The sequence below is a fragment of the Apus apus genome, chromosome 6 (genome assembly GCF_020740795.1).
Source record: "Apus apus isolate bApuApu2 chromosome 6, bApuApu2.pri.cur, whole genome shotgun sequence".
Classification (NCBI taxonomy): domain Eukaryota; kingdom Metazoa; phylum Chordata; class Aves; order Apodiformes; family Apodidae; genus Apus; species Apus apus.
In genome coordinates this window covers 20,953,865-20,978,342 of record NC_067287.1, presented here as the reverse complement: position 1 = coordinate 20,978,342, position 24,478 = coordinate 20,953,865, and the positions used below count along the sequence as shown (strand labels likewise).

Here is a 24,478-nt window from a genome sequence, read left to right as displayed (position 1 = left end):
AACTAACTGTACAAATGTAAATGGTTCAGGAAAACATAGAGTGTGATCTAGAAATAAAGATCTGAGATCCAGCTATGATTACTTAGCTTTGGGTAATTCAGTAGAGGGAATTCACATTTTTAAATATCAGCAAAAAGCAAGGAATTATTTGGTAACATACAGCTAGCCAATGAAATCATAGCTCTATTAAAGCCAACTGTCTTAGCAATTTTCTTACAAAATAACCTGAAATAAAGACACAATATAAAGTTTTCCAATAGTGGGGAAAAGTTAAAAAATCTTAATTGTCTCTTTCTTTGCAATATACAAAATTTAATTTGTGAAAATATCATAGTTATTATTTTATCAGTGAACTTTGTGTGCACTTCCAAAGATCTGTACCTACTGTACTTATTCAAATGAAGTTCACTTAGATAAAATGGTGGGTTTTTTTAGAAACAGAAGAGTAATAATTTAAGGACCACAATATTTGCCTGACATCAGTAATCTGACATATACTGCTGGTTCAGAGCACTAGTAAATGAAGTATTGCATGATAAAAAACTTAACTACCAACAAAGTAATGGCTAAAAGAAGTACTCAGACAGACCTGTATGTCATGGACAGACAATGAAGACAGAAAGAGCAGGTGACCTGCAGCTTGGATCAGAAAGACAGTGGTAGACAATATGTGTTATGAGAAGAAACTTAACCCCTATTAAAGTCTGAGGGTTTTTTGGCACTGTGTTATTGTGTATATATTATTCAGCTTTATTTAATCTCTCATATTTCTTACTATAATTTTAAAGTATTTTCCATGAGAGAGATCTGCAGTATTTTTATTGCAATGCAGCCCTTATGAGCTTAATTTCAACTTGTGATATATAGAACAACTACTAAATTGTCTCTGGAGAACTTTATTGCAGTTTATCTATGCAGTTTACTTGCATCTTATTTTATCTTTTAAATTTGATACTAATCAGTCATGGCTGCGGGTCAAATCTTGTTGCATTGGAAACAATCACAATAACCAATGCAGAAGTAAACCAGCCTATAATGAAATTCACTGCCTAGGGCTAAACATAGAGCTAACATGTGTTTAACAAATCAAAGCTTGTATTTATCACTTGTCACTGTTTGTGTCTTTGTCTGTTGAAGGGGAAAAAACAATTAAGAAGATGAGCCGAGTAAAGAAAAACTTAAGAACAGCCCAACTTTTCAGATTTCTTGGTCTGTTACTTTGGGTAAATGCAGTCTGCAGATCATACTATCACAGAGTAGCAAAGTGTCTATGGGTGAACCCGTCCAGAATACAAGCACCATCAGCACCAGTCTCAACCGAAAACTCTACATAAGGCTGAGAGAAGTTCAGAGTTTCTGAATCCATACTGGAACAATACTGTGAAGGACTGAAATATTTAAACTAAGGTACTGCATATCTCACTCTAATGGCTAGCCAAGCTAACAGGCTCCCATTCAGCACAAATCCAGAAATGGATACTTGGGCTTTCCACAAGAATGCCAGGTGATGATCTCTCCTGGGGCCTCCTGCAGGGTCCCACCATGTGCAATGCAGTGCACAGTAACAGGCTTACTTGCACCACTAAAGTTCATCTTCACAAATATACAGCCTCACAACTCTGGCAAGGTGATTTTAATTTCTTATATTGACACAAACAATAATGATTGCTTTGGATGTAGCTTTATTTTCAGCTTATTTTCTCAAGAGACATCCAAAAAAATACCTCCTCCTTCCTATGATTTCTACTTATACATTTGTAAGGTAAAACTAGTTATGGGGAAACATGATTTCTGTTTACTAAGCCCAAAGCCCAGCATTTACCCTAGTTGTGAAGAGGTCAGTAATTTGGTGATACCCAACCTTTTAAGGGGAAAAAAAAAAAAAAAAAAAAAAAGCAGCTACTTTTTCTCCTGCTCAAGCCCAGACAGATTTTGGCTCAAAAGCCACAGAACACTACTGCAGCAGCATCCTTTCAATGGAAATATATATACAAAATACCATACCAGCAGCTCCTCTGCCCAAGGCTTCAACTGCAACATAGCTAATAGTAATTCCTCTGCTACAGTGTGGTATATATTAAGAGAATACTGTGGAGCTCTCACAGGGTTCGCACATAGCTACAGCAGCTTCAGTACAATCAGATCATACTATGTAACACTCCTTTGGCCTTTTCAGTGTTTTCTGTAACATTCAGACTGCCCCATAATAATGCTATTTTATTTGCAAAAGAATTACCAACTCAAGACTGACCTGCTCAGAAAAAAGCAACCCCAAGATTCTGTCCCAAAAAATTCTAAATGGCAGATGCACAGAGAATTTTTCATGTCAATTTTTTAGAACCGAGAGACCCAGTTCTGCTCACTGTTACAATTCCACTGACTACAGTCAAGTTTTCCATGTTTTACATTCCTTCAATGTAAAATTAGTCTCAGTGGGGGGCTTAAAAATGATGAAACAAAACTCCTGATTAAATGACCAAAAATAATTCTAAATAGATTAAAAATTCTTTCACTTAAAACCCTGAATGATAGGATTCTGAAATCAATGGCATCCACGTGTCAGTATCATCCCATCTGCCAATGACAATAAGTGAAAAGTCCATGCAGCATTTCACACTACATCTGGAAAGGATGATTTTCTCTAATAGAATCAAACAGGAAGCCGAGTTACACAGAGAGAAACAGCTGACTGCCTTGGATTGTTGTCTCTCTCACTTTCAGAAAGTGAAGTGGCATCTTTGGTTACAAGGCATCCAGATTTTGATACCAAATCTTGTGTGAGATACTTCCTGGTCTTTACCATAATACCTATTGCAGTCATGCTGGGATATTGACTTGCTGTCAATCAAAGGATAAAAAATGCCCTCACTTCCAAATTAATTATAATTATTGCTTTGCCATAGCTGCTAGCTTTTTAAAAACAATGCACAAATAAGAATTAATTTGAATCAGAGTTAAAACTATGCTACAATGGTAACCTACCATGTAGATTAAGATGGTTCCATATGCTTGAGCGGCTTTCACTTGTAAGTGCAAGACATAAAATCAAGACTGCAATGTAAGGCTGAGACTGAGGCAGTTTGGAGTACTTTCAATAACTAAACCTGACACAAAGAAAAATACTCTGAAGCTAAGACAAATTACCTAAGTATATTCTCTGTGGTGTTTATGTTTTGACATGATGATGGTCCTGTTAGAAGGAAAGTTGGATCATTTTTTTAAAACTGCAGTTAAGCCTTAACAATAAATGAAGACATCATTATTTTAAATTTCCTGTTTAGGGTGAAGAACCTGTAAGTATCATCTGTCTGATGACAACAACAGAGTAACTTTTTGGGAATACTCTCTCTCGTGCCCACAATACCTCTTAACTAAAACTTCTCCACAGTACTGTCTGAGGTGGGCGGCTGCCTTCCTCCCCATCAAGCAATAACTTAACACATTTTGTTATCTACTTGCCCTCCATTAGTGACAAAAACAGTTATTATCTTCACACGTTTCTCCATATCCAACACAGCTACATTCACCAATCACATTTTTATGATTCATTTACCAGAAAGGAAGAGACATATGAGCAACTTAACACCTAAAATACATATTGCAAGGAAAAAAAACCAAATGGGTCACTTACTAGAGGAAGTCCAGCTTGAAACATGCCAGGTTCTAATTTCCACTAGCTTTGAGAATATAAAAGATTAAGGAATCTAAAATCAAAGGCTATACTGGAAATTGCCTATTATGTTTTACAACTGTTGTGCACGTTTCATTACCTCAACCTCAGATTCTGGCTACAGACACTGCAGATTGCACAATTCCGATCTCTCAGAACCCTGGCAAACTTATCTACCTCTCACAAAGCTTCAGCACTAGTGTGAGGTGCAAGCCACAAACTGAACATAATCAGAAGATATATACTGTTCTCCCACAAGAGAATGTCCATGGCCAAAGACTCTTTGCATATTCCCTCACTTTTCCAAAATGTCTGGTTTAACATTAGCATGTTATCCTCTGATCAATGCAGAGATACTATTAACTTTCATTTTACAAACATATTTCCTTTGCATTTCAGAAAATTTCAGTCATACTGACTTTTGAGGCAAAGTTACATTGGTCAACTCCCTATGAAGTACTCACTTCCCATTAATAATTTCAAACATTCCTACTACTTATCTTGTCTAAGGGAATACAATTACTTGGACTCCTGAGATTATATTATTTTAATATTTTTTTTTCAGTACTACCGTATTGTGACTAGAATAATCAACTTCTGGCTCAATTGTTAGTATTGATTGGACTCTCCTCACCACCCCACCAATAAAAAGGCAGAGTGTCGCAGTAGAGACACTGGAGGGAATCCTTGGCTTTGCTAGTAGTCCTGCCCCATCACTTTAGCAGAGCCCAAGGGAACACCTGGGCAGTGCAAATCCAGTCCCTGTGACTCTGCAACCGAGGTGCATGCATGCACTTAACTTGTGCTGCATGCAGTTTGGCCAAATTGTTCAGTCTTTCTATGACCCAGTGCAAAGACTTTTGAAGTGAAAAAGAGGCTTTTGCTTCTGTATTAATTACAGAGTACAGTCTTTGCAGGATCTTTGTGGAAATTTCCTGGTATATTTTTCCTTTGCCAATCTACTACTGAGAGCAGGCAGCATGTACTATTAGACAGCTGGATAGCAAGATGTGAGTGAATAGTCTGTTGGATTAGAACAAAAATATGTAAAATCACATCAACTATTTTTTCCCTTTTGTGTTTTGTCCCCTATTGCCTGCACTAGAGCCTCACCAAGGCCTCAAGACAAAAACACAGCCTGAAGTTCCCTTTGTGCTTAAGCCCAGGTACAGACTCTCTCCTTCAACAAACATCAACTGCTTCATAACTGGGTCATAAACCAGTGCAGAAACCTGTCACATTCCCTTCCCTGTTGGCCTCTGTGTTCTAGGTCCACAGCATTACCTCCAGGCTGACAGGCTAGTTCTTCCTGTAATGTGAGTTACAGATAATTCAAAATCAATCTATAACATTGCAGAGTCATGTTTCACTATGAAAAATAACAGGTTTTGCATTGTTTGGACCACTTAGTGGTCAGCTTTTTTCCGTGTGAATCACAGTTTATGTAGCATAGCCCTATATTATACAGCACATTTATTTTGTGTTCATATATCAAAAAACATATTTGCTATTTCACTTGGTTTTCACAACATGTCTAACAATACTCTCTTCTTAAAAGTTTACTTCCCACAATAAGATTGAATACAGATTGAGCAGTGTGTGAAAGTATCTGAATTTCTGAAATCAAGCTGTGCTTTCAAAAGCACCCAAGGAAGTTATTATTCTTCAGCAGGTTTATCTCCTCAACAGTTACTCACTGAAGTATGACTTACATGATCATCTGTCTGACTATTTTCATGCTTCACTAGGAAATTCCTTACTCCTCTGTATTTGCATGCTTATTCATTTATACATACACATTTCTTAAAGAATTCAGATCAATGTTGCATTTATCTCTTCTTTAAATTCTATTCTTTTATCACTTCCCATTTTATGAAGTCTCTCTTCATTACTGGGGAATGGCTCGCAATCACATGCTTGCTAAGAGTGTAATTCAGCCAGTTTTACTCTCTCTAATTGTTCTGTAGCAGACACAATGTCTTTGATTTTGAGGAGACTAGGTGCAGTGTAACATATGATACCCAGTGAGAAGGATGACAGATTCAGGCCCTGACTGCTCTCCTCAAGAGGATTTGCTACAATGAAGATACTGCTGTTTGACAGGTTTATATTTTAACATGTAATAATTTAAGATAGTAATGGACACATCCCCTGCTGTCCCACACCACAGATCCAAAATGCATATGGACAGAAATGCATAAAGAGAGAATAATACTACTCTGTTTTTAGCATGCAAAACACAGCCTGTGTAGAAGACTAAAAACACTGAATTTGCATTACTTCCTATAACAGAAGGATCTCTCTATAAATATCAATCTTCTTACCTTTACATTGTAATTTTTTTAACTGAACTCTGTAAGGTTTAAACATAAATTGCAGGATTAAGGCTCAAGTATAAAGATAAATATTTATAGACTTAAAAGATTAAAGGTGTCCCATTAAAGATACAAATAAAGATGTTAATGTATAGCACAAAATTATAAACACCTAATTTTCAGTAATAATCTGGCAATTCATATTATATGTTGGCCCTAGTTACATTTAATAATCAGCCTACTTTATCTTAAACTAGGAAAGGCATTCTATGATCCAGACTAAAGTCTGTGTTCATAGATTTGCAAGGGCACAATGATTACAAAAAAAAGATAAAAGTATATTCAAAGATAAACCAGTTAAAACTTAACAAATGTTGTAATGTTTTACTTCAAGTTTTTAAACTGCTACTGACCACGGCAAAAATAATTTATCAGTAAATTAAATTAAGACCCCACATTGCATATATTGCAGAATTATTGGAGACCTTCCTGTGTTGCTGACTGAATCTTTGTACATATAAACAAGCAAGTTGTCTTGCATTCTGTTGAACATAAGAGATTTCCTTACTGTTTTCCAATTTTGAGGATGGAAGACAAAGGAAAGACTAAGCTCTTGAAAGTTAAGTTGATTTTATTAAAAGGATATTTTGAGATCATTAACCACATTTTTAATAGAAGCTGTATTTTAAAAATCTTTATACTTCTGCCTCCCTATTGCAGGTACTTAAGAGCTTTTTTGTATTTCCAGGTTGAAAACGTGAATAAGAAATTTAGTTTCTTTATGTTTTCTGCCTCCCAAGAGATTGTTAAAAGACTTCATTAATATATAAAGCAAGTTACATGCTGACAACATGTAGCTTATAAATAGTAAACGAAAGATCTGTTACTTTATCATATTTCTTACCTCCTTTTTTACATGATCTTGAGGGATTTGACAACTGATGGTCCAGATCTGATTGAGATTGGCTCATTGACTGTGAATCATTCATTTTGAACGAACATTTCAGAATAAACTGTGAAGCAGAAATCACATCCAAATCCTTCTGGAATAAAGAATGCTGGTTTAGACACATAGGAAATATACTGATTCCACTCTGCCACGATAACTTGTAATTGTGATCTTACAGAGAGCAACTTCTTCTTTTCTACAACTCTGAAATGCCTAATGCTAGATTTAAGTTATACAAGATTCTTGTGGCTTTCAGCAACACTTACTTAGCACCCATGTCACAAACATTTGTTTACTTTTTCCATTTAACTTATTTATCCCCCTTCTTCATGCAGTTAAATTCTAGCATGCACTGTATGCTGATTTCCTCTCATAGTTAATTTGTATCTTTAGAAAAAAGCTATAGGAAGGTATTAATCTGCTTAACATTTCTAAGTACATCATCCAAGGGATTTTGTTTTTTTAATCTTACATATGCTCAGCAGAGTTACTGGCAAAAACTGTACATTTTCTCCATTTCATCCTTTCAACATCAAATGGTAAGCAGCAAAAATTGGATCAGACTTCAAAGACTATGCTGTGCTCCAAGTCACAGAGCGACTCCTCCATTTCACATATTGAATTCGAGCAGGATATCAAAGTGCTACCAAAGAACCTCAGGTCCTTACTAAAAAAGAGGCTCTAACATCTGTAGAAAGTGAAGTGCACAGACAAATCACCTCAGGGAGCAGCTAGCATTTATTCTCAGCAGCAAATTTCCAGCCTTTTGATTCTCTTATTCACTGTACCTCCCTGTCTTTCTACAGAACTAAAGTTCTTAGCAAGCAGGCTTTTGTCTCAAAGGCTTCAAAACATCACTAACGGTTTCATGTTCAGATGGCTACGCCAAGCAGCCATGAACACATTGCAGAACTGTGGACTCAGGAATTTGAAGGTATAATGTGATGTTACTTTAGAATATAAACTTAGTAGTACCTTTTTTGTTTGTTTGTCAAGAAAATCAGGCACCAAAGGAGAAGACGGGTTACTGTTTTTTTGCCTAAAAGCAATGAAAAATAAAATACGTAGTTTAAATATTGTAATTTCTGCATTGTTAGAAAATGTTTACTGGCACACACATTCTTTGATTTTTCCCTTTCCCTCTCTCCCCAATTTCTAAATATGCACATGCAGTCAATTCAGAGAAAACACAGATCAGTCCCATTTCCTCTTACAAGAAAGTGCATGTTATTAAACACAGTTACAGGCAACAAGCAATGAATTTGTCATTAAAAAATGTGGATACATGCATATGTGTAAAACGAGTTTATGGGAATTCTATGAAATTGAAGTAATGCATTAAAATTAATTTTGTAAGATTTTACATGAAACTTTTTTTCCAGAACTGTGAAAAGCTGCTTTCATAGAATTGAAACTTAGACACTCAAAATCTGACGGATGAGGAAGAAATAAAACACACGGCTTTTTGTTCTCCTGAAGCCATTTGGGTTAAGCACAGAGCAAGGAGTAAGAGTTCTTAGATTCTTTGCCTATATCTGTTATTATTTTACTATCACATAATGTCATCATACAAATACTAAAGGCCAATTCCTGCTCTCATTAAAGCTAATTAAAGTATCATGAAAACCTTCTGCAGGTCCTGATCCTTGTTGGCAGGCCTTTGAAGTCAATGGATCTCTGAAATAGTAAAGTCCACCTAGACAGAACTTGCTCCAGAATCTTTAGTTATGTAAAATTAATTAATAAAAGATGCTACCAATTTAATTTGATGGATAAAAATCCTGAGGCTTATAGACATTATGTGATATGCTCATGGTCCTAAAACTGGGATTAAAAGCAAGACTTTCTGACTGTCAAAACAGGCCTTACCCATTGCATGACTACTCTCCAACCTCCTCCCAACCTTTCTGAAAGTTCAATTAATGGTAGTTGTATTTCTACTTACAGATGAAAACATCTGAAATCTAAGCATCACTCATAGATTCTGGTTTAGTCTTACGCATCATAGCTTTTTTGAAAGACGTGGAAAAGCTTTTCAAGATACTAAGTAGCTCTCTCAGTTTTACACATTTCTTGCAACAGAAAACATTTCAGTCCTTTCAGTCACAGTGCAAGGGTGGGACATAAAGAGTACAAGTTGCTTCACTGATTAAAAACCACAACATATCTAATCTGAAATATTGATTTTCTGACTGTTTCAGTCAGCTACATCAGATATAATTACTCATGTAACAACAGAACAACATGTTGGACTTAGAAAAAATGTCTGGCTACATGTGAATTTTACCTTTCAAAAGGAACCTTTAAAATGAACCTTTAAAAATACTTAAAATTAAAATAACAGTACTGGAGGACATGAAATACTTTAGACTATTGTGTACTGAATTTTATATCTGTATATTACTATGCATATGTAGTAGGCATTATATTTATATTGTGACATCCATAGAGGCTAGTGAAATATTTCAAGCCTTATTTGCAACAGGGTTCAGAGTCTTAGGTCAGTTGAGTTTGTCTGAATGATTTTCCACAGCTCAAGAGCATTTACTTCAAATTGTTCCAAACTAATCAGAACAATGATGGCATCACAGTTTTCAATAATTTATCTCAGGCTGTGAGAACAAACGAAGTGTTCATGAACATTCAACTTTTGTGTATTGTTGCAGTTTTGTGAATGAAGTTTGGATGTGCTTGTCAGTTTTGGGGAATTTAAATTCCCCATGTTCTTCAACACTTCTACTATTCTTCTACTGCCTAAACTGTAATTTGAATTTAAAGTGTTTTGCTTGGAGGAAATGGAGGGATCCAATTTAAAAATTCATTCTCATTTTGTACTGGCACACTTCTTGTACAGGAATATAGAAATTAGTCTAGGACTGTATTTGACATTGCATTTGTGCATGTCCCATATTAGCTGTATAGTTCTTCATTACTAGTTTACTTGCATATATATTATTTGGATAATATTTTATTTAGTGGGACTAGTTAACTTGCCACATTTCCACAACATTACACAAGGATTTGTTGAGATGATTCATTCCTCCACCATCCAATATTGCAGAGAATAAACCAAACATGAGCTAAAATTAATGAATAATCCTCAGATATCACTGTGGTGGATGTCAAAATAAAAATCTGCTGTTGGATCAGTATGTCAATACCAAACCGGATGGAATCATCACCATATTCAGATTTTGGGGTGTTTTGGATCTGGATCTAAACCTGCAACTTGAACTAATCTCTACATTCTATTAAAAAAATCTAGAATTTAATATAGTTTTGCCAGCACTTGTAACTTTGCCAGGGCTATAACATTGTCTGAATCTTTAAAGCATGAAGATAAAGTTCAGCAGCTTGCCTTCTGCAGAGCTAACAAAAATCAGTTTCTGGAATTCTAAAGCACTTAGACCTCAAGTTTCTGTCAGGTTCCCAGTGATGCTGTGTTTCCAACTATAACAACTCTAAGCTGGGTTGTATTTGGTGCAAGATATATCAGCCCCCCACAGAATGTAATGTTGCTGATACAAGTACATACTTCATGAGTACTAGTTTTCACTTGGGAGCTTTTTTAAAAAAATATTCCTCCCTCTGTCCTTTCGAGAAGGGGGAGTAAGAGAGTGGCTTGGTGAGCATCTGGTGGTCAGCCAGGTCAACCCACCACAATGTCAAACTGTCAGGGAACACTTCTGAAAACATCGCATCAACTGCAGATGTTGAGAACCTTGAAATCAGTTTCTCAGCTATTCTGAAAATCTTGCTAGGATACAATATGAAAAATGCAATAGCAACAGGAGGGCAGCTCAGCAGTAGATAGTTCATATAAGCCAATCAGTGACGAAAGCTAACACTGCAAATGTGGCATCTGAGGATGATTTTGAGGTATAGGGTATTTTCAGGCATTTTTGAGGAAACACCTTGTCCTATGGTTTAAAAAATTTTTTATTTTCCACATTTGCAGGAAAGCAGCATTTGGGTCAGAGAGAGGAGATCCACACTTCTCTGGGAAGGCTGCAAGAGATTCAGGTTCATGTGTCTGGTTTCAGTCAGGCAATAAACCAATTTGCTATGGAAGCTCAGCTACTGAGCTATAATATGCCTCAGTCTTCACATATGGACTACAAATCACTCAGTTAGCAAGAAACATTGACGAAAAGAGAAACACTGATTCTGAGGGTCTGCCTAAACATCTGTGTAGTGTACAGCCACTCCATCCTTAGCACTGAAAACAGTCAACCTGTACCAGCATAAAACTAGTAGTGCAGACCAATTTATGCTGGAGAAAATTAGCTAGTTTTGGAGTTATTCTGGCCATTATAAGTGTAAGTCATGGAATTTGGACTTCTGTCTTTCAAATGCTTTTGAAAACGTTAGAAACACTCTTATTCCACTAGAAAGAATACAGCTCATTTTTCAGAAATAATATGTTTCTGAACAGAATAAATTTGATCCTTCCAGCATGGGTAGGTGAAAAATTCCAAAGGGATGGGGAGGAGGGGGAATAAGGGTAGCACTGAAAAATTCTGCCCAAATTTCCAGGTACATCTTTCTAAATAATGAATAACTATCTAAATTTATGAATTGTAATTAGAAGCTCACATGACAGCACTATCAGTTCCAATGGGTTCCACTGCATGCCAAAGGCACTGCAGAACTCCTATTTCCATTATAAGCAACCACCTTAATGTTTGCTATGGTCACAAATATGAAAGTGGAACAATTGAAGGAAAGCAGAATGTTTTTATACCAGCTTTTACAGTAGAAAGAAATGAAAATTCATATTAAAAATCTTATACAAAACAGCCTAGTGTGGTCTTGACAGAAACTGAAATTATCTGAAGAAGAAATTATGAAGCAATGTGAGAAAGGTGTAAGCATTAAATCACCGGGACCCGATGGCATTAATCTGAAGGTTCTGAAAAAAATTAAGTTTAAAATGTGGAGATGCAACCCTTGCAAGCAGTTATCCACAAATAATAGAAGCACACTAACTAAGTGAGGTTTTTTCTTTTCCTTCTAATCAAAAGAATCCAAGAAAGGTTTTGTTATTGACTGAGTGAACCTCAGTTTAGTGAGAGGCAAGCTGCAGATTAAGTCAAAGAAACACACTGGAATATAGAAGAGTTTTTATATGGAACAGTTCAATTCAGATAAAGCCAGTTTCTGAACTGATCTGTGCTTATAGGACTGAAATAAAGTTAATTCTTTACTCTCATTGATAACACAGGATATTATCAAAGAATCATAGAATACCAGGTTGGGAGGGACCTCAAGGATCATCTGGTCCAACCTTTCTTAGCAAAAGTATGATCTAGACAAGACACACCAGCATTTGTCCAGCTGAATCTTAACAGTCTCCAGAGCTGGGACTCCATCACTTCCCTGAGCAGATTGGTTGATTGTTATAATTGTGAAAAATTTCCTCTTATGTCCAATCAGAATCTTCCCAGGAGTAATTTGTATACATTACCATTTGTCTTTTCCATGTGCCTCCTTGTAAAGAGGGAGTCTCCAATCTTCTTTGTAGGCACCCTTCAAATACTGGAACACTCCTATGGCAGGCTTCCCAGTCCTTTGATCATCTTTGTGGCCCTCTCTGGACCCTCTCCAGCCTGTCCACTTCTTTTTTGTGTAGTGGGGACCAAACTGAACACAGTATGCCAGGTGTGGCCTGAGTAGAACAGGATGATGACTTCTTTATCTCTGCTGGTGATGCCCTTGCTGATGCAATCCAGCATCCTGATGGCTTTCTTTGCTGCTGCAGCACACTGTTTACTCAAACTGAGACTGTTGTTCACCAGGCCACCCAGGTACATTTCCAGAGAGCTGCTCTACAGCCAGGTAGATCCCAGCCTGTGCCACACCTGCATTATGTTCCTAGGAGCAAGACCTTACAGTCCTCCTTGTTGAACTTAGCCCACTCTTCCAGCCTATTCAGGTAATCCTGCAGGGTGGTTCTCCTTTCTCAAGTGTTAACTTCCCCACTCAGTGTACGTATTAATCAGCAAGCTTCATCAGGGTGCACTTGATCCCATCATCCACATCACTTATGAAGATACTAAACAGCATCTGGCCTAATATCAATATCAGCTTGCCCTACACCAACCAAGTATGTCACTTTATCATATAAAGTGATCAGGTTTTTCAAGCAGGATTTGCCCTTGGTGAATCCATGCTGGCTTTTCCCAATCGTGTACTTCATGTGACTTGTCACAGTTCCCAAAAGGACTAGTTCCATAACTTTGCAGGGACTGAAGTAAGACTGATGGGCCTACAATTTCCTGGATCCTTCATGACATCTTGTAGATTATGGAGAGCAGAGAGCACATAAAACATAACAATTCAGGAGTGTCCAATGTAGGTGAACCCATGTTGTATGCTATTTCAATGGGTCTCCAGCTGCTGCAGAGCATTCAGAAATGAACACTGTTCACTTTTCAGACAACAACAGCAACAATTCTGTTGCAAGCAAAGCTGATCCAAGGAGAATTTCTCTACAATTTTATAATTATCTATTACACTGATGCAACAACCGCTGCTGGCACTAGGAGGCTACAGAAGTGGCTGACTTGCAATGCCAAACCCACTGGCACAGAAGTCACTCTGTATTTATAAATCATAAAAAGAGCCTTGGAAAATTAGCTAAGCCATCCTTATTTTCAGAGAAAAATCAGATACTTTTTTATTATTATTTTTTAAAAATAAGTTTATCTAATCTGATTTTTAAAACCTACAGTGATGGAGATGCCAAAACTTCCCAAGGTACTACCATTGCTACTACTCAATGTAAACTTTGGAGCAGGCTGCCACTACTAACTGACATTCATTTTGTGGTTCATTACAGTCCATGTACCCCTGTTTCTCATTCTATTTTTGCCCTCTTAAACTCTTGTAACCATCACTCACTTAGAACTGTTACAAATTTAGTAATCAGATTCTGCTTCATCAGTCAAGCCATTAATGAGTAGAAATAGATCCATTTCTGGAACTTGACTTTCACATGCATACTTCCTGTAGAACAGAAAAATGCTGATAATTATTCTTCATCTATAACTTTCCAAACACCTAAGTTAGTATGCTTGTGTAGTTGTATTCAGGATTTATTATCCAATCTTGATTACCTAAGTCACATGTGAATGTCGAGAGTTTTACTAAAGTGAATGGTTTCTGAGAAGCAGTGCTGACCAAAGCATGAGCATGATGTCAATGAACTATAAAGAGAACGATGTAAGGAGAAAAATAATGATGAATTTGATTCAAAATTGTGATCTGCTGTAGATGTCAGGTATCTTCCAACATGCATCCTTAACACAGAGAGCTCTATAATAATATAAAGGAGCAAGGGATGCTTACTGGTCCACATTTATACTTACTGACATAACCAATGTGTAACAAAGTCACTACATGGAAACAACACTTTCTGCTGTACTGCATAGTATAAGGTCACTGAGCATGTACATATATAGTTAATGTATTGTGATATTCAGCATTCAGTGAGTCATGCTTCAGTGAGCTAGAGGAGAAAAAGAAGATTACAGGAAGTATTTCTCAGGGTATCAGACCAGTATTATTTAACACAGTTTTTATTTGGGAGGGAAATGGTTAAGAAGATGGTGGACCTTGCAGGTTACAGTTGCTTTTATGAGATTCTAAAGGGATTTAAAGACATTTGAAGATGACAGCTCTGTCTGAACAAGAACATGAACAATGCAGCATAGATTAAGGTCTTTAGTCACTGAACAGTAGATTATCCTGCTAAGAACAAGAAAATTGATCTAAATATATTCACTAGAGATCTGTCAGTCTAACAAGTTAAAAAATCACAGGATGTTTTAGAAAATTACTTCTCACTTCTCCACAGATTATTCCTAATTAGCTCAAGAGATCTCTAATACCAACTTGAAATTATAGCTATGCCATTGCAAGATGCAGCATCTTTGACTTCATGTGATGACGAATTGTAAAAAGGAGGGAGACATGAGGTGAGGCTGGTGTATGCACTGGCCTCATAAGGTCACACTCCTCCCTCCTCTGCTGCCTCTTCAGCTTTCTGCAGAACAGTAAATCTGCTATTCAGCAGGGTTTTAAAAAGGGCTCAGAAAGGTTTTCACTTTCCTAATTTGAATTAGTCTTGGTCATGTCTGGCTCTTAAAAATAACCCTGCCCTTTTTAAGTTTTGAATGAGCTACTTTGTGAAAGGGTTTGACGGTGATGCGGTTCCTTCACGTCATGCAGACCTGCAGGTTCCTTTCAAGTGGCTGATGACATCAAGAAAAGGCTCGGCAAGTGTCACATACAGACTGTTTTGGGAGGGAATTCAGACTTAGTGTCCCAGGTGTACAATTAATCCTATGACTCTTTCAGAAGAAGGAGTCACAGGCAACTCCACAGCTCCATGGAACTCAATGGTAAAACATTTATACAATGAGACAAAGCCACTTCCCTTGCTAACATTTACGTTATTTTCCTATACGTATTTCTATTCCTATCAGGTATTTGCCAATTCTCAATGTGTCTCTAGTTACTTGTGACATCAGCCTCATACAGGGAAGATTTTTTGCATTTTAACACAGTTAATAGTGGTTTTCAAATCAGGCATATAAACAGGAAACTTTTAACACGTTAAGTAAACTAACGTGTGCATTTAATTAGTATCCTACACAATTTATTAGCTTGAGTTTGTTTATGTCCTGCATTCACTGACTGAAGAGTTTGAACTAGGCATAGAGATTGAATTTCTTTGAAGGAATTCAATATTTTTTTAAAGTGCCCATTTCTTCTGAACACTTTGAAATTCATCACTTGGTAAAACTGAGTGGTTTTTATGTATTATAATACTGGGACTTCTTTTTTTTAACAGCTCTTTGAAAAAGCAGCAGGTTGTCGTACATTTAAATGTATAGTTCTGTTCCTGTGCAAACAACAGAACTGTATATGATTTTGCTTTCTGATCCTGAGTATTTTTAAGATAATTTTTCATATTCCAAGAGTATAAGTTAGAAAAGTAATAAAAGAAAATGAAATTAATTGAGATTAAACCAATATTTTATTATTCTATACTTTAGTTCCATGGTATATGGAACCACAGAGAGGCTGTCTTCTCTGGGGGCAGATTACCAGCTACTGTGTTAAACATCTGCACTATTATTCAGCAGCCTTCCTGTTTCCTACAGTTTTACAGTATGACTGAACAGCATATGCTTAAAACACAACAGCCCAGTAACAGCTACATGTAGAAGTGAGGCTTGATTTATGGGAAGTAAGTTACTGGATTTAGTCCTAAAGTTCTGAACATCAGCTGTGAAATGCTGAACATTTTGAAGTCTCACTGAAATCACCAGAACCAGAGTTCATTACTGAGAAATTTACAGGATTAGGCAAATAACTTGCAATATTTGTTGAGGCTAAACTTGAGAATTGCCAGCAGGGATAACAGTTTGGCAACTCCAGGCAAAAAGAAGGTATAAATTTATTTATCTGTCTGATCGTGCATAGCAATCAGGACTGGGTGCAAGACCTGAATGGTCAATGTATTTTACAGGGACAACTTCAGGCCAGATATTTAAAGGCATTTAGACATAGATTTCAATGTTATGTTCAGTGCCTGAATATCTTCAAAGGTCTGTGTATATGTCCTTCATAGAGCCCAGATGTACCTCAATAGTTATGAAACCATAAAATCTTCATGAGCCTCACGGTATGTACAATTAAGCAAGCTGTACCTAATCCAGAAAAATACAATTGTTTGGAGAGCAACAAGAAATTCCAGAAATAAAAAGGGAAGAAAACCATTCCTGGCTGAGTACACATATAACAGATGAAGGAAAAAGTTTAAAGGGGCTATGTGCCTCCAAACAAGTCCAGGTGAAAGCTTTAGACCACTAAAAAGGAAAGAGAAAGGGGAAGGGAAGAAGCCTACTTATCTTGGAAATCAAAATAATTTGGGATGCCAAAGAAAACTGATAATACACCAGTGCAGAATGGAGAACAAATTACAATGAGATCATCCATAGTTCTAAAGAGATCTCAAGATCCACACCCCAAAAGTGCTCAAGAGGCAGTGGAAGCTGCTTACATATGAAGGGAATAATAAATTAGGGAGCTCATTGCCCCACTGAGAAGTGAGGCAACCCAGAGACAGAGCTATGATGGTAAAGCGCAGTGGACTAATTATTTTCCTCTAAAATAATTACCAAAATAGTTGGTTACCTAGTTAGTTAGTTAGCTAATACTTGTTCAATGGCCTGAAAGTTTTTATCGCTGAAAACAGAATACTGCAAGGGTCAGATTCTGGAGCACTATTAACCTAGAAGAATGCAGGTGATTGCATCTGAACAAAAATCATATAATAAGGCACCAGAGCATCTAGTAGATGTTATTCAGTTTGAATCAACCAAAGTTAGCATGGAAGTTAACATAACTCAATATTATGAGCATACACAGAGAAAGAAATACTATTTTGGAGAAGTTATTGGTTATTTTTTTAAAAAATACCTCCTTATTGGAATAATGGCATCTAGTTACAGTCAAGCAAGTCATCAATTTCCTCAGAGAACTCTTAAGTGGTGTAATAGAACCTGCATTTAACTACTATATAGGAAGCATAAAAAATAACATAAATAAGAACTGGAAGAAACACTGAGATGTCCTTATGTCCATGCCATAGTAGGAGAGATCTCTTGACTCTTAGTCATGAAACCTGCTAATCAAAAGGATTGATCCAGCAAATAAATGCGGCCACCACTACTAGAACCTTGTTGGAGAGACTGACTTGAGCTGACAACAGCTAAAGACATAACAAATACCTCTTGCCTCTCATACCTAAGGAAGGGCCAGGGGAACATTTGTCTGGAGTGACTCCATTGGTAAGGAAGGTTAAAATACCCTTCCCTCTACAAAACAGAAAGTATGACAATTATGGTTTATAGTATCCCTAGGCTGCCTGTCAGTGACTTGTTCATCTGCTTTGTACAGCTCTTTCAGCTATCGTTCCTGGTCTGCACAGAGCTTTACAGATATAGAAGGGTAACTTTCTGCTCTTAAGAATTTAGTAACATGCACTGAAGTCAATTCTGAAACACTGAGCACTTGCAATCTTGTCTGGAATCTAGGGTATTCTGGGTTCTTACAAAAAGTGCATAGCAACAGGACAGTAATCCAGGATAAACAGCACTGCAAATAAATATAACTCAGCTAACTGGGAGACAACTAAGCTGGTGGAGAGACTGGCTAACCTACAGGTGCTTATCTTCAGTAAATGGCACACTCCCTAAGATTTAGCCAAATCAAGATGACACGCCTGCTCCTTTCAGATCTTATTGTATGGGAAATTACTTCTGTTAGATAATAGACAGCAAAAAATTCAACTCACCAGTGCTCTTCACAGCCAAAATCAGAAGTGAAGCAGCTGCTCATAAGCTGAGGATCTGCTACACTGCCACCGCTGTTGTTCTTCAACCTTCTGTAGTTTTTACGAACAATATATCCCCTGAAAGCTGAAAAAAAAATACAGTTATGAATCAGAGAAAAGTGCTACAGAGCCTGAAATGCAGACTGTCACTTGTCTCTGGAGTGCAAAGCAGAATGTTCTCAACTTTTACTGAACCAGTGGACAGAAAGAACACTTAGCATTTCACAGGGGTGGCTCTGTTTGCCATGTTTACAACAGCCGGAAATTATACAGGGCTTTACATTCTCACTGTTATAGTGATCAGTTGGCACTGCTTAACTAGGAAAATGGGCTGAGAACATGTCTAATTTAAATAAGAATCCAGCTTAGAATGTATTAAAATACATAGTAGAAAATCACTCCCAAAACACTTTATTTAATCACAACTCCCATGATTTGAGATAGTCAGAAGTTTACAGAATCAGAAGTTTTACCTGCTTTTATTGCAGGCTAGGGAGGTGGAGAACCAGGGGTATATTCAGTTAAAACTAGAAAAATGAATAATATCTTATCCTATTTTTCAATTAACTGCAACCAAAATAATACACTTAAAATATCTCTCATACAAATAATCAGGAAAAAAATATACAGAGGCTGGGATTTATATAATTGATTTAAAAAAGGGCAGAACAAAACAATCACCAGAAATACTACATAAGGAAGCAACCATACAATTAAATGAAATGTGGCAAAGAAAATGGCAATTAATAACATTTTGAAGAGATCTACATCCTTTATTTCCACAGACTGTTGGGTACCTAAATAACTTAATTACTTCTGTAGCTTTATCTGACATAAATTTGCTTGAATTTTTTACCCCTGTCAGCAGTCAGTAACAAAGTTCCAGCATAAAACACGGATTGGATTGTGATACACACTGCACTTAAGACAAAAGACAAAAAAATATTACAATGTACACTTAAACCCATAATTTCTTAAATTTTATTTCTTGTAGGGCTTATTCAGGCATTATTTTAAGAAGAAATACCTTTCTAAAAGGGGAGGAAGAGCTGAATAGTGAAGAAAGTATGCACAGTCTCAATGCCATAGTTGAAGTGTACAGCACGTAGTCACTGAATAGGAAGGCTGCGGGTGGTGAGGGAAATAAGTTACTTAGTAGTCTAGCAGGACTGCAACTTAAACAGTGACCCAATATGTAAAAGAAAATTGGAAATAAGATCATGAAATATGATTTTGAGGAAAAAACTCCCTGTCCTGGAAAAGCTTTTAAGCCCACTAGGAAGGTACAAAAAGTCAGTCTGGGGACCAATTACTCAAAGGAGAAGAGCCCTCTCATTGGGGTTCCTAAAGTCCAGGGTTAAATAAAACAGCGGTACCCTGATTGCATCTGCTCTTTTCTTTAGCAAAGTACAGTAACTAACCCCTTCTTTTTTATTTCATTCCTGTATAGTGTTAATAGTCTTCTTTTCAGCCACCTACCTTTACAAAAATACACGGTGTTGCACTTACATGTGCCATACAGGAAAATGAAAACCACCTGAACAGTTCAAGCTGTGGTGTGCAATGCAAAGTAACAAACTAAGCATTTCAGTGCTACTGAGATTTCCAGGATAAGAAGCAGCAAAAATTTCCTCTTAATGAGATGTTACTGAAGTAAATAACCATTCAGTTTACAGAAGGCATGACAGAAGTTGGGCCTGCTGAGGTGTTGTACCAAATACAGAGCTCAGGTATCGTGAAGCTGAGGAACTTTCCACCCTCAATAATTAGACTGGAAAAGTCTGCTTGTCTGGCAGCGAAGAGGCAAGTGTTCACTTGCCCCATGCGATCAGGTTTCCAATCCTTAACTATCCCCTACTGACCAGACAAGGAGCCTACTCTGATATTGGCAGCAGAGACAGCTGGCCAGAAGCCACCTCTCTGCAGCTGAAACATGCTGAGTATCAGTCAGTTGATGGACTACCATAAAGAAGAACTGAAACAAATGAACTAATAAGATAAACTTCAGTTTTATTCTTAATAATTTCACACCTTTAGCAGATCTTTGCGTGTGTGTGTGCCTATAAAATCAACCCTGACACCTACAGTGATTTTATTTTTTAAAATTCTTTTTCTTTTTCCCAGAAACTCTCAATGTCAGTATAACCATTTTGGTCTTTCTCTCATTCACTACATATGCCCTGCTATACCTGACTGAATAAACATAGCTTCTACTCTGTCTTCTGTTTTCACACGTACTTACAAAACCAGCTCCTCCTCAACTTTATCTTTCTGCAAGCTGGTTTCTAACGTTCTTCTAGAATGCTTTGAATCTGACAGGTAAATGTATTTTTCCTACTTTCCCTTTGACTCATGGGATAACTGAATAAGCAGGATAAACAAAAATGTCCCTCTCTCTAAACTTTCATCAAGCATTAGCAGGACTGCATCTTTTCAACATTTATTAACTGGATCTATAATGTTTCAACAGAAATGCATATGCAGAGAATTCTACTGGGGGAGTCTGAGAGGCTGGGAAGCTGCTCCATCACAGCAATTTGCATTACTGACTGGTGCTGGTTTTGACACTAAGCACTTGGCTCAAAGAGTGTGAAATTAGCAGACTCATGTTGCTACTGCTCCATGAACAATCACTGCATCACTGAAGGAGAATGATTACCAGCTGTCACCTCATTTTTACCTTATCCAGTCTATATTCCAAACTTTACAGCAACAGTATCTTTAACCCTGATCTTTACATAGCCAAAGATGACAGGACCTGAAAAGCAACATAGGAATTGACCTTAACTTTAGCACTTCTATTAGTAACTTGTTGTTAAGTGCTTTATATGCCACAATTTAGGACATGAATTTTTACTTCTTCTACTGATCAATTCTCACACAAAGGGAGTTTTCTGTCAGCTGCAACACCTAGCAAACAAATAGTATATTTACCTCAGGGACTCTGAAATTTGGTGTCTTGCATTTAAAAGCCTTTCTTTTAAGGTCTAAGTACCAAGGCATATACATTACACACAATATTGCACAATTCCAGACAAGAAAAGTCCAGGCATTTTCCCTCTGATTCCCACAGGAAATATATAGTTACAGAGTGAATTGTAAAGCACAATGTAGAAAGATCAAAGCTAAACAATCACAGGACTATAAAAGAAGTATAAAGAAAAGATTTTAAGGAGTATTTTAAACAGCAGAAAGATTCATTCCCAGTTGTAAAAAATAAAGTTAAGCAGACATTTTTTACACAGACACATTTTTAAGCTGTAATATCACCTAAAATAGCATACAGCAGCAACTCGGAAATGAAAGCTGGTGATTGCTAAAGAGAGTATATCATGGCAGTTTGCAATCACAAGTTGATTTCCTACAAACACAGTATCACTTTCTTAAATTGCATAGTTAAAAGAGTATTCAGCAGCTTAACTAACAACATGTGAGGGGATTTGGAGCCCATGAATCTGATTCTTCATTCTATGCCGAATTAATTCTAATGAACAGTAAAAGTGATGGCAAGTCACATCCTTTGCAAGGTCCTATGAACACTTCCCCTCCTTGACCTCTCACTCTGGATGCAGATTGGGTCATGCCTGTTTAATAGCAGAAAAAAGCAACTCTTGACTTAATTTCTCCAGCAGAAGCATTGCAAGAAAGCAAGTCATGAGTTATCATCTACAAGCAGTAACTATCAGTAGCAAGCTGCAACTATTAGGAACCAAGGCTGCCGTCAGGACTGATGCACATCACCACTTGGACATGTGGTTTTTAATTACCAAGCATTATAGTCTCTGATCTTGAGACTTGGTTACAGAAAATAGTCAAGATGACTGTGAAACTGTTTGTTAATATCAGCAAAAGAAAGGAATAGGCTTTCCACCCAATTGTTGGACAGCACATGTTGTTGTCCCTTCCTGATACTAGCAAGGGTGTGAAATCTAGCAAGAATGGTCTTGGTTTCACTGCCTCAAAACCAGAGGAGAAAACAAAAAGGAAATACAGATGTAGTCAGATTGACAGTTCTTAGCTCAGAGATGGGAATAGAATACATAAAATATAGGACCTCATATTTCAAAACCCTAAGACTTTCTCACTTTTCCTAACATGTTCCCTGCACATGAACAGCAGACTTCTAATAGTTACTAGAGACAGATACTAAAAGTGAAGAATTACTGGATGCCCTAAGCTAGTAAAGAACACAGAGAGATAGAAATGTAGAGTTAACCAATGCTGTGCAGCCTGTACAAACCAGTCTGGTTTACTCTAGATATGAAATCAAGGTAATACAATGAGTCAGTTCAGATGTCATTAAGAGAAACACATACATCTCTTACACTGACCATATAGTAAAAAGGAAGGAAATTAACAATTCAAAAAATTAAAACTGGATCAGCTACTTAGAGGTTGTTATTTTCAGCAAAATTTAAAAAATACGTATTTTTAGATACAATTGTAAAGTGCTTAGAAGTTTTTGGAACATTTTACTAACGTATTTCTTAGATCCATACAACAGTATTAGCTGAATACACTTATTACAAATATAAAATAGCAAATAACAGCTGTTTTCAGGTCCTTTTTTTTTTCATGATTGTGGAGTAAATTTTGCCAGAAGCACACGTTAGAGATGTGTAAATGCATGGGCAGAAGTTACAGAAAGAAAGCAATTTAAAATGGATGCTTCATCTGATTTCCTTCTGAACATCCATAACTTCTTATGTAAAACAAACAAACAAACCCCAGAGATCTTGAGTTCTTGATAAAGAATTTTCCAATACAATGTGACATATGGTGAGTGTGTGAGCACGTGCTGGAGGAGGAGATGGTGGCTCAATGGATTAGTCATTTGCCTTTCACCTCTGGAAGCATAGTTAAACTCAGCCCTGACCAGAGCTGCACAGTATATTCCAGATGGCTAAAGTGGGCCTAATTAAACTGAATTCAGTGATGTCACCTCGGATCTAAGTGAATCGCATGCACTACTCATTTGGCACTTTGGCAACGCCAGTTCAAAAATAAAATAACCAGACTGAAATCCTCCTTTAAGTCTTTCAGGACAACAGTTACACTGCATAGAAATACATGCTATCACAACTTGAAATTGTACATTTATATTTGTATTATCTGTTGTTTAAAATTATAATTAATGTATTATTATAATACAAAGAAACATTAAGACTTGCATGTGGGGTAAATCAGTGCAATAACATCTCAGTCAGATGATTCAGTGGATATACACTGATTTATACCAGCTGCAAATCTTGCAACATAATTTAAAATAGTTCTTAACAAAATATTTTCCCTATTATGTAGATGTAAATAAAAACAATACAAATACCAATTACAAAGAAATACTTACTCAGATGTGCAAAGTATCGTTAACTCAAACACTTTACACAAAATAACTCTTTATGATTCTTCTCTAAGTTAGAAGTTAGCATTTTCTAACTTTCAGTTTGGAAAATATGACTGGAAGAAGTAGGAAAGACCTTGTCTACCCTCTGTACCATTTTAGCCATTAATTTAACTTCTGTGTATTCTGAGAACCTGTAATGTAGATATGCTGAAGTACGGTAGCATTTTCTTCCTCACCTTATTTAAATTCACAAATATTTTGTTTCCTAGCAAGGGTATTTCCCCTTATCTGAAATAATGACTTTTTGTGTGTGTGTGATACTATACACTCAGGAATTGTATCCTCATGTATATTGTGAGGGTTGTTTTTTTCCTAAGTTTGTTTTTTCTTCCAGCATTTCATCAATGGATAGCGAACTGCAGGGCCCACAGAGATCTCCAGACCACCAGCTCATGTATTTGAAAGGCATCTGTTTATTTTTAAAATGCAAATGCAGCCTACCTCAAAGACTGACTTGCAAGAAATGAACAATCTGAACAAGTCAAGAGGTTTCCAATCAGGAGCTGTTTCTCCTTTTTATCAGGCTATGATCACTTGCTGTCAAAACCACTTAAACAATATCCTGGAATCAGAATGAAGTCCCCCCACAATTAAAATGAGCAGGATAATCCTGCAAGAATTATTCAGGCAAATCATTTTTCACACAGTTTAAAGTAATGATAAGGTCATTTACAAAAGAAATCAGTGCCTTTGAAATGCTGACTTGTAGACAGAGGACTGCCTGGAGGAGGGC

The 24,478-nt window shown here is 36.8% G+C and overlaps 1 protein-coding gene across 1 annotated transcript in view; it reads right to left on the bottom strand.

The window, feature by feature from the left end:
* MYO3B (myosin IIIB) overlaps positions 1–24,478 on the bottom strand; it is a 168,065-nt gene that overhangs the window by 31,978 nt on the left and 111,609 nt on the right. The window contains exons 29-31 of the mRNA XM_051624089.1: positions 18,303–18,426; positions 7,910–7,973; positions 6,890–7,028 (exon numbers count right to left, since the gene is read on the bottom strand). Of these exons, the coding sequence (XP_051480049.1) occupies positions 6,890–7,028; positions 7,910–7,973; positions 18,303–18,426 (327 nt within the window). The remainder of the gene's footprint in view (positions 1–6,889; positions 7,029–7,909; positions 7,974–18,302; positions 18,427–24,478) is intronic.